Here is a 15,086-nt window from a genome sequence, read left to right as displayed (position 1 = left end):
AGCATTTCACTGTTGTCTTCAGCGCACGTGACGAATAAAACTTGATTTGGAAAATGAACCAAGATGAACAAAATGATCTTAAGGATCAGAGACAACAGTTAGTGCTAGGTGTCTACCTTAAAGTCTCCACCTCTCTTCACACAGAGTTTGATGTTTGGCCAACATTGGGTATGAGGGTTAAGCAGTGCTATGGCTTGAGTTGAATAAGGGGCAAACATCACACTTCTCAGTAGGAGTCACTTTGTGTCTTTATTCAGGAAATAGGCCATGAATGGAGGTATCCTCTCATTAATGTGTCATGGTTGTAATCTAATTCAAATCTCCCTTGTCTTTTCTTTTACTTGTCCTCAAGTCTGTGTTCATATCCCAACAGCCCTTATGAGACACACCAACCAACAGGTGAAACCACAACAGCTTGAAAATGCAACGGTAAACGTATTACATTTTTCAATCGATTTTTTTTGCAACTGAGTATTTTATTGACCTTTTGGGGACTAACACAATCAAATAAATTCATCAAAATGTAAATTAAACAATAGATATTAGTCCTCAAAGGGCAAACGAAAAGACATTGTCATTCTTTACTGTATAAGCCTTTATTAGTCAAAAGTCAGTTGTTTGAATGATAACCATTTTTATACCACATACTTTTAACACCTTGTATTTTGCTCAAACACCTAAAAAAGCTGATTGACACTATAACATTAATTGGCATAGACGAAAAAAGAAAATACGACTTCATATTATAGAAATGTTAGAAAAATACCCCAAATGAAATAAAACAGCTCATTAGATAACTGACCAAAATAAAGAGCTCAATGAGAACAAAACAATTGCAGTACAAAAACGAAATGCATTTTACTTCCAGGGCAGGTTGCAAGTAGAAATACATTTCCTTTTTATGAGAAAACCACAACTACAGTAATAATAACAATCCAAAATGCAACAAAATACAGCCAAATACAAAGAAATATATAAAAAAAGAACAATAATAATACTGATTAAAATCTTTAAAATAGATAAGGGTGGTTGGCCTTTAAATTTGTTTAGCCAATTTTTTACAGAATTTTTCCCCTAGCTATCTGTTTTGCAAGTATGTTTTCCCTGGTAAAATCTCCTTGAAAGAGGGAGGTATACTGATGTATAATTGGGACTCAACACAACCTCCTGCAAGTATCATCATAATCAGCAGCAGACCAGAACCCCCCAGTCCAGAGGCAACTCATTTAAGAGAAACGGCTGGGAATACCCACTCAGCATGCAATCCCATGGCTTAAATTCAGATGCTACTGGTGAGCTTCCTTTACATCCTTTGTAGCTGGAGGGTGATTGATGTTAGTGCTAAAGCTAAACTTGATAAAACTAGAGTTTGTACTTGGTGTATCGATTCCAAATTGTATGTGCTACACATTAAGTAAAAATGATAGATAGGTACACATTATTCATGTTGACCATGAATTATATAATGTACATTCTATTTTTTGAGTTTTTCTCCAGTTTTATTGAATGTATAGTTTGCTTTACAGTGTTTTGTCAAGCTGGCTGTGAAACAAGTGCAACTAGAGCATGTAAACACTGGGTCCTTCCTTTCCTGGCTGTGAGAATGGAACTGATGAACAGTGTGGAATAGAAAAATAGGAAAATAAACCTTTCCAAACTTAGGTCATGCAAAACAAAACCTTTATATTCTCTTCTTAAAATGTACTTTTTTTAAAGGTTTTGTTTGCAGAAATATGCCAATGCGATAGAAGCTGTCCATGCCATTAGCAGTGAAGCTAGCTGCTTTTATGAACGTCCCTGTTTTTTGTTGTTCATGCATTAAGAAATATTAAGCAAAGATAACATATGTACAGTACAATGCACATGTAATTACACATATACACAAGAGGCAAGAGAATTCCCATTGGAATTAGTTCAACAGTTTCTTTTTACCTCCACTACTCCTTGTACATTAATGTGTCAACAAAATAGATGTGGCATAAGCAAAATAAATCATCACATGGAAAATGTGTTTCCTCCAAGCTTTCAAAAAACATGCACGTGGTTTACAGACAGTAGGTGTGAGTTCAATGTAATGAGGATATTTACGGCAAGCATGCAAGGGTTTCCATACGGACCAATCATTAGTTATTTTCTGTCAAATCTAAACATGTTTTACTGTATGTTACAGGAAAGAATACCTGTCGTTATGTGTGGGAAAAAAAAGAAATGCATGAGCTATCTAATGCATTTAAGTGAAATTCAGATCAAATGGATTATTTGGATTATTTCCAATCAAAAGGGCAAAATCTTCTACCTTTACTTGATATGTTCACTATGCCGTTTAAATGCAAATGCTAAGCTAGTACATCTTCCCCTAAATTGTTTGTTGAGGTGGATAGCTTTATGTATTTTCTTCTTATTTTTCAAAGCTATGTAAGACTTGTTTGGCACTTTAAACAATTGAATTCATTGTATTGCCATTGAACATTTTCACAAAATGACTTACTTGGCCAATTGGGGGTGGGGAGGTTTATCTACACTGAACAAAAATATAAACATAACATGTAAAGTGTTTGTCCCATGTTTCATGAGCTGAAATAACACATTTCATGAACTGAAATAAAAGATTCCAGAAATGTTCCATACGCACAAAAAACGTATTTCCCTCAAATGTTGTGCACAAATTTGTTTACATCCCTTTTAGTGAGCATTTATTTTTTGCCAAGATAATCCATCAACCTGACAGGTGTAGCATATCAAGAAGCTGATTTAACAGCATGATCATTACACAGGTGCACCTTGTGCTGGGGACAATAAAAGGCCACTCTAAAATGTGCAGTTTTGTTATACAACACAATGCCACAGATGTCTCAAGTTTTGAGGGAGCATGCAATTGGCATGCTGCCTGCAGGAATGTCCACCAGGGCTGTTGCCAGAGAATTTAATGTTAATTTCTCTACCATAAGCCGCCTCCAACGTTGTTTTAGAGAATTTGGCAGTAGGTCCAACTGGCCTCACAAATGCAGACCACGTGTATGGTGTTTTTTGGGTGAGCGGTTTGCTGATGTTAACATTGTGAACAGAGTGCCCCATAGTGGCGGTGGGGTTATAGTATGGGCAGGCATAAGCTATGGACAATGAACACAATTGCATTTTACAGATGGCAATTTGAATGCACAGAGATACCGTGACGAGATCCTTTTTTAAGGTATCTGTGTCTAACAGATGTACATCTGTATTTCCAGTAGATAGAATAGGGCTTAATGCATTTATTTCAATTGACTGATATACTTATATGAATGTAACTCAGTAAAATCTTAGAAATTGTTGCATGTTGGGTCTATATTTGTGTCCAATATAGCATGACGTTTGATATCCAGTGGGCTCCATCCATCCAGCCCTTAACACACAATAGGTGAGAGAAATGTGTAGTGCTCGTATTGACCACTGAGAGATGAAAATCAATAGAGCTCAACATTTTATCTACAGGCTGTGGACAATAACAAAATAACAAAAACTGCAAGATGGTGCCAGATCTAGATGCTTCCTGTCTAAGATCTGTTTGGACATCTGAGGCTACTCTGACGATATGATCAGATCTTTCGATGTCTCCAAATGAGAAATTAAGGACAAAGTGAACAATATCTTACAGTAAATGCAACATGGCACTGGGTTCATTCTGAATTCTGAAGGCTAAAGCCGATACAATGCCATCTTAACCATGACACAATCCATGTTAAAACCATTCATGGGAATCCTAACGACACTATCAAACCTACATCCTTATATGTGACACCACAGGGGTCGTTTGCCAAAAGGAGATGTATGGTTACAACAACAGTTATGTCATGTTTATGAAGTATTATGTAGACTAATCTGACATAGATCAATAGGGTGCAGAAGCTCCTTCAAATCTGACGCCAGGTTCCTGAGTAACGGCGAGTGACGTCATACTTCGGCCTCCTACAGATTAGTATCATCCACTGATTCTGCTTTAGATTAAACAGAAACTCCCCTTTTTAACCTTTAGTCCCTGTACTGCTTCATTTTCTGCTGTAGTATAACCTGGCACTGCAGGTTAGATTTAGTGCAAACTCTGGTTACTTTCTCTCAAACGTGTTGCAGAGGCTAATCGTCATCGGTGGCACAACTACCACTGTGACAGGTAGAATATTGGAGTGGCATCCAACCATATAGATCCTATTACATTTTTTATAATTCCTAATTCTATGCATCCAACTTACTGAGGTGAAAAGTGTCAAGATCCAAGATCTAGTCTCTGCTCCATACTACAGATGTAGGATCTTAATTTGATCACTTTGTTGCATGAGAACTTTCCTGCAGTGTGTGTAGTGTATTTGAGGTTTAAAAAGTCTCCTGAAGTTTGTCATTTCAATTTAGAAATGTCAGACTTGATTTTCCCTTCTGAAAAATGTATCAACCCCTACAAAAATATCCATTAATTATAATCCACATTATAATTCACATTTCCTATTGCTGCAGGATTTTTTTTCCTGCTGTAGCAAACAGACTCAAATGAAGATCCTACATCTGTATGCTCTCTCTTTTTCTGTATTTTCTGCATCTCTCACTCTCTCTCGGCCCCGTGGTGCATCCTGTCCTGTGCTAGCCTTCCATGGGGCTTGGCGCTCCCAATTAGAGGTCCGTATCCTGCCTGTCTGGTGCCAGCCCGGCCAGGGGATGGAGAAGTTGGAGAGAGAAGCTCTTGGAACTTAGGGGAGCCCATCAGTGAGCTCTGAGGAGATTAGTCACTGCAATGTGCAAGGCACTAACTGTGATGCTCTCAACATTTTCTCCTCTCCTATCCTCTGGAATGTCCAAAGGACCCCCCATCTCTTTTTTTTGGCTACCTCTGTATCTGATCTGTGACTTTGCTTCCCTCGGTCATCCAGTGCCATTTGACTATCATGTAAAACCCAGTAGGTTCTGATTCAACAATGCTCTAGATGTTTCAGTCATAACCACATTTACAATACAACTTTAATGTCCATAGTTACAGCCAACAACGGAAATGTGTCTTCTGCTCTTTTCATTTAAATCTTGGAGGAATCTTAAAGGAATTTGTCATTCCCTAGCATGAATATCAAATGCACTGCACTTCATTGCATTGTTGAATCAAGGCGATACTAGTTTGAACATGGAGATAGTCTGTAAATGCCTGTTTTAATGTATGAATGCATTTGCTCTCCTCTTCACTCTAGACAGAACCAAATAATGAAAAAAAAGGTATTGTTTTTCTCCTGTAAAGTTACAGTTTGGATCAACATGGCATCAACCCTGCAGTGGACATATCATTGGTTAGTGGATCTGAGCCTATGGAAATGAGTGACTTTAAGATTGAATGGGGATTATAGGCCTTTTTGGTTGTCTCTTTAGTTCATGGCTATTTATCACACATCTTGTCTTGCCTCTAGAAACTTAAAACCCTTTCTTCAGATTCTAATGATGTTTCTGATCTTCTGGGTTTGATCCTCCGTGACATTTGAAGGGTGGGTGGGTCTGCAGTGTTTTCAGAGGTACCGAGTGTGAGAGGTTGAGTTTTTTGCTAATCCCACCCCCCTGCTACAACCCTTAAATAAATAGAGTCAATTTGAATTTAAGACAGGCATGTTTCATAGGAACTATAATATCAGTACCCAACATTCTAAGGGCGATTTTTTTTTACTTTTTTTTTTTTACAGTGAGAGTAGTTCAACAACAGGTCACACAATGCGATGAAATGTTGATTTCAATATCAAACAAATAAACAATGGCGATATCTCTTTTTAATGCACAGTATTTTTTCTCACATCTTTATAGTGGAATAACTTTAAATAATTCACTATAGTTGTCTTTCCTTCCTTACAGAACACAAATCTGGATATGAGGCAATGAATACTGTATCTACAGATGAATCAAGCACAGGAAGTTAAAGAAAGAGTACAATTATATTTTCCAACTATGTCCTTGAGGATACTGGATGACAAAATGTACTGTATATGTCTATTTCTCAAACAAAATGAGTAATTGAAACCTGTGAGTCTTTTTATAATAATGCTCTAACTCTAGAACAAGTGACACTCTCCCAAAAACACAATATTTTCAAGTAAAAAAAAAAAATTACAATAATCATCATATTTGTAACCATAATGAAAACACCCCAAAGAACTGCTCTAAAAACAAACATGAGAAGAGAAATTAAGATAAGTTTGCACTGACTCTGGACAGGAACACAGTGATCTAACATCCCATCCTGATGGGCCCCAATGTAGACCAGCATTGTACCAGAGCTGATGTCCCATAAAGAGAACAATGTCACTCGAAAGAATCCAAGGAACGACACATAATCCAAACAAGGTTGCTGTACAGAGTAGAAGTGGAGAATTCCTGCATGTTATCCATGGGAGATGGGGGGGGGGGGGTAAAAGCTGGATATAAGGGACTCTGCCGATGCCTGAACACACAATCCACCTCTGATTTGATGAGCTGCAGTAGAGGACGCTGATTACAGAGTATCAATAAAAAGCCAATGAGACTCTGAGACATCTCTTCTCTCAAGAGCTTTCGCTTTCTTTTTAGCAAAAATATCATGCAGTCTTTAGTTCCAAAATCCCCCAAAGGGATCTGATGGTTGTTAGTTAGTTCGTTTGTTTGTTTGTTTCAGGAGAAATTTCAAAGGCTTGAAATGTTTCTCTTGCAATTATTCTTAAACATTCAAGTCATTGTAATAATGCTTTATACAGGAGAAAAGTCCTTCAGATTTACACACACACACGTGTATATAGAAATATAATATATAGAAATATGCATATACATATGTATCAACTTGTACATGTGTATACATATTTTCAACTGTATCAAAGCCAATTTAATGTGCTCTCAAAATATGGCCCATGATTCCTAGTGGGATGCACATCAATTCACATAGTACAACCAGTAGATTAGGTTGAAAAATCCAAACATGATGGGGAAAAGGACCCGGGACCATTTGTCAATGGTGCTGACATCTGCCAGATTAGGGATTTTCAGCTTGAGCTTGGAGGAGCGCCGTCGTAGCCGACAGTTGGCCCTGCTGCGCATGGCGCTGCGGTCCAGTGAGTGGTGGCTGAAGCCATCCCGGGGAGCCATGGGCTTCCTGAACTGGACCCCGGAGCTGTCGAATGACATCACTGAATTCCGGGAGTCACTGACACTACTTCCCACATCTGACGGCATCACCTCATTATTCATCTCCAATGTGGTGAGCAGGATGTTCCCATAAGCATCCACCTTGGAGGACAGAGGAGGGGAGAGGGAGAATGTCAAGGAGAAGCAGAACACGGTGACATTACCCCAAACTGCCCTAATAATAATCTACACGCACCCACCCATTTCATTTTCATTTCCAATTTTCAAGCTAAAGCAAATGTAATGATGATGTGGAAGGAAATGTAATCTTTTCATGCCTCTTTAAAGAATTCTGAATTGATGCACTTTTCCCATTTTCTCCCTTATAGCTGATGCCTTACGGTGCTTTTTCACTGAGAGTAAATTGACACAAATTAATTGCCATCACTCTATCAACCATTTTATCAGACCTCTATTAGGCTGCAGTCCCACAGCTCATATGATTTCTAAATGCATGTACCCCAACTTTTCTTTGCTCCTCGAGGTACAGATTTCTTCTCTGTGTATATGACCTGAGGGTGTTGGTTTGAAACGGCGTGGCAATGGAGTCCTTGCAATGAAAAAAAAAAATATTCAACATTAAATGCCTATAAAACACTGACAATTAAGCACATGTTAAAAATACAGGATGCATAAACATAAGGTTAACAAGAACAACTTTGCATAAGCATGGCATGTCATATTTCAGACACAGAGACAAGGGGCTTCATTCAGTCGGACCGTTTTAGCATTTTCCCCTGAATACTAATGTTTCTGCCTGCATACCCATTCAAATTAGTCAAAAATGGGTGAATGTTGGTAAAAATGCAACTCCCAGGACAGCACAGACTGAATCAAGTCCACAGCCAAAACAAAGACAACAACCTGAGAGGAGAATGGGAATGTAGTTAAAGCTACAGTATATCTCAATGCCAAAAAACAATGTTCATTAAAATCAAAGGGTCAGTGCTGGAGAAAAAGCAATGGAGGATGGCTGTTGTATATGTATCTGGTGGAGGTGGCATCTTCAGGTTTGTGAAAGTACTGTTTTACATCAAACCAATATAAAGGAATGCGTATTTTGCAGTCTTGTGATGTCTGTGCTAGGGATTCTCCAAAAAACAAACAATGATTGTTTTACGCTAGGATTCTGATTCTGATACAGAGAGAGAGAGAGAAAGGAAGCTGAAGATAGATGCAAACCTGTTCCCTCAGGCGCTTCTCTTCGTATCGCGGGCGCTCGTTGTTGGTTTTGTTCAGCCGCTCGTGGATTTTCTTCTGTTGCTGGGGGCCCCGGCCAAAGAACACGTAGTTTACGAAGGCATATTCGAGCAGGGCCAGGAACACAAACACAAAACAGCCCATGAGGTAGACGTCGATGGCTTTCACGTACGGGATCTTTGGGAGGGTCTCCCTAAGGTGGGTGTTAATGGTTGTCATGGTGAGCACCGTTGTAACACCTGGAAATTGCAAACACAAACATAAATACATTATTATTAGATATAAATCAGTAGCCCTCACCATTAAAGTAAAATATTTGGTCCAAAGTGCAAGGTAATGATTTTGAGTGGGAAGTTTGTGCGCCTCTAAACATTGTTTGACAAGTTGCTCCTGCTGGGTAGATTTATAGCTTTCTGTTTTTAATGGAAAGTGAAAATGATGAGTGGTAGTAATGGCTACTTTTTGTAAGTGGGAGATGGTCACTAATCTGTTTATGGCGATTCAAAATTGTGCTTTGCGTAGCATTTTGTACGGCAACATGTTAGAGCAAACTTGTGAGAAACGTTGAAGACAACCTTGCCCTCTGTGTTCACTGAGAATACATTGTGTTGCTGAAACACTGCAGTAGAGATGGAGTCTTACCCAGGGCCACCCGAGCTGCAGAGGCATCGTAGTTGATCCAGAAGGAGACCCAGGAGAGGATGGTGATCAGGATGGAGGGCATGTATGTCTGCAGGATGAAGTAGCCTATGTTCCTTTTAATCCTGAAACTTAACGACAGCCTGGGATAGGAACCTTTCCCAGAGAACAAGAGAGAAGGAGAGAGGATGGAGTGATGGAGTGATGGAGTGATGGAGCGATGGAGTGATTGAGAGGGGCAGAGGAAACACATCAGTGCAGAAAAGGATGAACCGCTGGCACAATTTATGAGTTCCAAAGTCTGCACTTTGACAATGCGCGGGGTAGTCATTTCTCCATTCGTTCAGACTGAGCACTTCATTTCCCCAAAGCAATGGATTCCTTTCCAGGGACAAGTTCGATTCCAATTAAACATGGCAGAAAGTCGCAAGCACAGCAGATTTTTCTGCAAGCCCCCCATCTCAGCAGGCAGCTCCAGCATCCCTCTGAGAATTGTCATGGAGAGCTGCTGTGTTTTTCTCTGTTTAGCACTTTCTCTGTCCTCTAAATATCACCAAAAGGGGATTTAAAAAGGCCCGTAATTGGAGAGCATGTCTTCTCACTACTTAAGTGAGGAGGAGGAACCCACATGAGACTGATGTAGCTAGTGGGGTGAACCTATGGCGCTTAACATTAATGCATGTTGCAGAGAAAAATGCCAGCTCGTTATGATGAGACATTAATTGGTTGCATCGAATCTATTGATTATTCAAACAAGCTCAACAACAAGTTGTTAATGAGAAAGATAGATTCCCCTGTGGCTTTGACTTTCCCCTACTTCAACTAGAGAGAAATGTTTACCGCTATGAATGCATAACTAATTCCCTCAAGGGAGTTTGTATGACCACTTTATCAAAATGAGAGAAAGGGCCTAAGATAGTCATGATGGTTTTAATTTAAAAGGCAATCGACTGTGTGCTACACACAATGAAAAATGACCCTTTCATCTCCCTGGTCTGGTAAATCTTTTAATGAATCAATATCCGCACATACATATTTTATTCCTTTCTGCTATACCTCGTGAATATAAATAAACAAAGTGCACACACAAGGGCAAGACTACTTAAAGACTAGACTACTAAATTAACTCAAGTTAACTGTCACATGGAGATTACTTTAAATATTCTGCAGGAAACGTTCTCTGAAGTGTTAAGCAGCTAGTTGGAAGTGCTACCCATTGGAATAACATTAATAACACAAAACAGTGAGTGGAACTGGACTGACAGTTTAACTAATCCTACAAGCAAGCCTACATTCTATCATTGTTAAATTGAAAAATAAGTAACATGTACATACAGGACCATTAAAATGTATTTCTGCATATTTCTTAGAATGTATTGTTATGGCATTACTACCCCTTCAGCACAGATATGAGGTGTGGAGGCCTTACCTGTGGTAAACCTGACCTCCCTGGACACCAGGCGAAGTGCTACGATGGAGAACTGAGGAAGCTCCAGCTTATCCACCCCCGTCACCGCAGTGTCACCTCCGTGCCAGTAGAAAACAATGTCGTCTGTGGTGTACCCATCTGTCTCAGGTTACAGAGAATGGGTGGAGGGGATTTGAGGAGAATGAACAGGTTCAGTACTGGTAGAATATCTCACCTTTGACATTAGGGAAGCAGAATGGACTAAAGCAGAGGAGAATAAGCCTTCAGTCCCTTGGTAACATGGTCACCCACTTAGCTAAACTGTATGACAACAAATCAAAATGTATTAGTCACATGTGCCGAATAGAACAGGTATAGACTTTACTTTGAAAGGCTTACTTATGAGCCCGTTCCCAACAATGCAGAGTTGAAAAGCAAGAATAATTTGCTAAAAATAAAAAATGAAATAGTAACACAATAAAATAAACACAGGGCTACACACAAGGAGCACTGGTACCAAGTCAATGTGCAGGGTTACAAGGTAGTTGAGGTAATTGAGATAATATGTACATGTAGGTAGAGGTAAAAGTGACTAGGTAATCAGGATAGATAATAAAAAGTGTGTCTATGTGTGAGTGTGTGTGTGGCGTCAATGTGCATGTATGTGTGTGTGTTGGAGTGTTAGTGTAATATGTTGTGAGTGTGTGGGTAGTCCTGTGATTGTGCATAGAGCTGGTGCAAATAAAAAGGGGGTCAATGCAAATAGTCAGGGTAGCCATGTGATTAACTGTTCAGCAGTCTCTGTTTCCTATATTCCACAATCAGCTCTTTCATCTTGCTGACGTTGAGGAAGAGGTTGTTGTCCTGGCACCACACTCCCAGGTCTCTGACTTCCTCCCTGTAGGCGGTCTCATTGTTGTTGGTGATCAGGCCTACACACCGTCGTGTCGTCGGCAAACTTAACAATGGTGATGTATTCGTTTGCGGCCACACAGTCTTGGGTAAACAGGGTGTACAGGAGGGGACTAAGCACTTACCCCTGACGGGCCTGCGTGTTGAGGGTTAGCGTGGCACATGTGTTGTTGCCCACCCTTGCCTTTCAAAGCATTTTATGGCTACAGAGTGCTACAGGGCAACAGTCATTTAGACAGGTTACCTTGGCATTCTTGGGCACAGGGACTATGATGGTCTGCTTGAATCATGTAGGTATTAGAAATTGGGTCAGGGAGAGGTTGAAAATGCAAATGAAGACACTTGCCAGCTGGTCAGCGCATGCTCGGAGTATGCGTCCTGTTAATTTGTCTGGCACTGCAGCCTTGTGAATGCTAAACCTAAAGGTCTAACTCACATTGGCTACTGAGAGCGTGATCACACAGTCATCTGGAACAGCTGGTGCTCTCATGCATGGTTCAGAGTTGCTAGCCTCGAAGCGAGCATAGAGGGCATTTAGCTTGTCTGGTAGCCTCATCACTGGACAGCTTAATCCGGGTTTCCCTAATCCGTGATAGTTTGCAAACCCTGCCACATCCAATGAGCATCAGAGCTGGCGTAGTAGGATTCGATCTTAGTCATGTATTGACGCTTTTCCTGTTTGTTGGAGGCCGTAGCGGGATTTCTTATAATCGTCCGGATTAGTGTCCCACTCCTTGAAAGCGTCAGCTCTTTAGCACAGTGTGGATGTTGCCTGTAATCCATGGCTTCTGGTTGGGATGTGTACAGTCACTGTGGGGACAACGTCGTCGAAGCACATATTCATGTGGTAAACTCCTCAATACCATCGGATGAATCACAGAATATATTCCAGTTTGTGCAAGCGAAACAATCCTGTAGCTAGGCATTTGCTTCATCGGTCCACTTCTGTATTGAGTAAGTCACTGGTACTTCCTGTTTGAGTTTTTCATTGTAAGCAGGAATCAGGGGGATAGAGTTATGGTCAGATTAGCCCATAGAAACACACTGAATAACAGATGAATCCAGGGAAGAACCGACAGTAAAACATTTAATCAAAAGGAAGTATGTTTTGAACTGTGTCCTATATCTGAGAGATACAAAAAAGCTCAGATTTGAATGTTTTCTTTTTTTTTTTACTGTGGAATTACCTGTAGAATTTTGACGTGGAAATACCCTATTCACTTCCATACATTTTTTGGCCCAGTAACAGATTACCTCCATCGTGTCCGTGAGAGTCCCATCTTTCCATAGAGTGGTCATATCAATTTCAAGACCGTTTGGACGCTACAGATGTTACCATGAGAAGACTGATTTTTGAGATGTCTCCTGGTATGACAATCACCGTTGTAGCTCTGCCACCTTCCACCAGAGATTTGGAAGGCAGACATTTGTGGATGTGGTGGATTGAGATGCAGCCCATGCAAAACAGATATCTCTAGCTTAAAGAGACAGACTTTGACGTGGATTTATTTGAATTATTATGCCTCGAACCGAGCATGGGGGGGGCCTGAAGCGGATAAGTACTTTGAACATTTTATATATACACTGCTCAAAAAACAAAGGGAACACTTAAACAACACAATGTAACTCCAAGTCAATCACACTTCTTTGAAATCAAACTGTCCACTTAGGAAGCAACACTGATTGACAATAAATTTCACATGCTGTTGTGCAAATGGAATAGACAACAGGTGGAAATTATAGGCAATTAGCAAGACACCCCCAATAAAGGAGTGGTTCTGCAGGGTGACCACAGACCACTTCTCAGTTCCTATGTTTCCTGGCTGATGTTTTGGTCACTTTTGAATGCTGGCGGTGCTTTCACTCTAGTTGTAGCATGAGACGGAGTCTACAACCCACACAAGTGGCTCAGGTAGTGCAGCTCATCCAGGATGACACATCAATGCGAGCTGTGGAAAGAAGGTTTGCTGTGTCTGTCAACGTAGTGTCCAGAGCATGGAGGTGCTACCAGGAGACAGGCCAGTACATCAGGAGACGTGGAGGAGGCCGTAGGAGGGCAACAACCCAGCAGTAGGACCGCTACCGCCGCCTTTGTGCAAGGAGGAGCAGGAGGAGCACTGCCAGAGCCCTGCAAAATGACCTCCAGCAGGCCACAAATGTGCATGTGTCTGCTCAAACAGTCAGAAACAGACTCCACGAGGGGGGTATGAGGGCCCGACGTCCACAGGTGGGGGGTGTGCTTACAGCCCAACACCGTGCAGGACATTTGGCATTTGCCAGAGAACACCAAGATTGGCAAATTCGCCACTGGCGCCCTGTGCTCTTCACAGATGAAAGCAGGTTCACACTGAGCACGTGACAGACGTGACAGAGTCTGGAGACGCCGTGGAGAACGTTCTGCTGCCTGCAACATCCTCCAGCATGACCGGTTTGGCGGGGGGTCAGTCATGGTGTGGGGTGGCATTTCTTTGGGGAGCCGCACAGCCCTCCATGTGCTCGCCAGAGGTAGCCTGACTGCCCTTAGATACCGAGATGAGATCCTCAGACCCCTTGTGAGACCATATGCTGGTGCGGTTGGCCCTGGGTTCCTCCTAATGCAAGACAATGCTAGACCTCATGTGGCTGGAGTGTGTCAGCAGTTCCTGCAAGAGGAAGGCATTGATGATATGGACCGCCCGTTCCCCAGACCTGAATCCAATTGAGCACATCTAGGACATCATGTCTCGCTCCATCCACCAACACCACGTTGCACCACAGACTGTCCAGGAGTTGGCGGATGCTTTAGTCCAGGTCTGGGAGAAGATCCCTCAGGAGACCATCTGCCACCTCATCAGGAGCATGCCCAGGCGTTGTAGGGAGGTCATACAGGCACGTGGAGGCCACACACACTACTGAGCCTCCTTTTGTCCTTTGGACATTCCATCAAAGTTGGATCAGCCTGTAGTGTGGTTTTCCACTTTAATTTTGAGTGTGACTCCAAATCCAGACCTACATGGGTTGATACATTTGATTTTTTCCATGATAATTTGTGTGATTTTGTTGTCAGCACATTCAACTATGTAAAGAAAATAGTATTTAATAAGAATATTTCATTCATTCAGATCTAGGATGTGTTATTTTAGTGTTCCCTTAAATTTTTTGAGCAGTGTGTGTGTGAGATATATATATATATATACACACACACACACAGTATCATCAATATACACAGTATCATAAAGGGGCCCCATTAGGCCCCTTGATGATGTGAAGCTTGAGGCAATTGGCTCTACTGCCTATGGTGAGTCCACCAGTGTCTCCAGGGCTCCATCCCAATGCCAGTGGAATCAAAGTGAGAAGTATGAGATAGATTTACAGTGCATTCAGAAGTATTCAGACCCCTTGACTTTTTCCACATTTTGTTATGTTATTCTAAAATTGATTAAATCGTTTTTTCCCCTCATCAATCTACACACAATACTCCAGAATGGAAAAGCAAAAATAGGTTTTTAGAAATGTTTGCACATTTATTACCAATAAAAAACGGAAATAAAACATTTAAATAAGTATTGAGACCCTTTACTCAGTACTTTGCTCAAGCACCTTAGACAGCGATTACAGCATCAAGTCTTCTTGGGTATGACGCTACAAGCTTTGCACACCTGTATTTGGGGAGTTTCTCCCATTCTTCTCTGCACATCGTGTCAAGCTCTGTCAGGTTGGATGGGGAGCGTTGCTGCACAGCTATTCTCAGGTCTCTCCAGAGATGTTCGATCAGGATCAAGTTGGGCCACTCAAGGAC

General features: G+C 41.1%; 1 protein-coding gene across 2 annotated transcripts in view; it reads right to left on the bottom strand.

Annotated features, from left to right (window-relative positions):
• Nucleotides 1-236: 236 nt before the first annotated feature.
• gabrb4 (gamma-aminobutyric acid type A receptor subunit beta4) overlaps nucleotides 237-15,086 on the bottom strand; it is a 48,938-nt gene continuing 34,088 nt past the window's right edge. The window contains exons 6-10 of one of the 2 annotated variants that reach the window (XM_031809585.1): nucleotides 10,418-10,555; nucleotides 8,992-9,144; nucleotides 8,332-8,588; nucleotides 7,610-7,699; nucleotides 237-7,251 (exon numbers count right to left, since the gene is read on the bottom strand). In XM_031809585.1, coding sequence (XP_031665445.1) covers nucleotides 6,898-7,251; nucleotides 7,610-7,699; nucleotides 8,332-8,588; nucleotides 8,992-9,144; nucleotides 10,418-10,555 — 992 coding nt within the window. In that variant the 3' untranslated portion in view covers nucleotides 237-6,897. The remainder of the gene's footprint in view (nucleotides 7,252-7,609; nucleotides 7,700-8,331; nucleotides 8,589-8,991; nucleotides 9,145-10,417; nucleotides 10,556-15,086) is intronic. The other variant, XM_020466067.2, reaches the window with a different exon arrangement.

Source organism: Oncorhynchus kisutch, linkage group LG29, assembly GCF_002021735.2.
Source record: "Oncorhynchus kisutch isolate 150728-3 linkage group LG29, Okis_V2, whole genome shotgun sequence".
Classification (NCBI taxonomy): Eukaryota; Metazoa; Chordata; class Actinopteri; order Salmoniformes; family Salmonidae; genus Oncorhynchus; species Oncorhynchus kisutch.
This window is presented reverse-complemented; position numbering and strand designations above follow the sequence as displayed.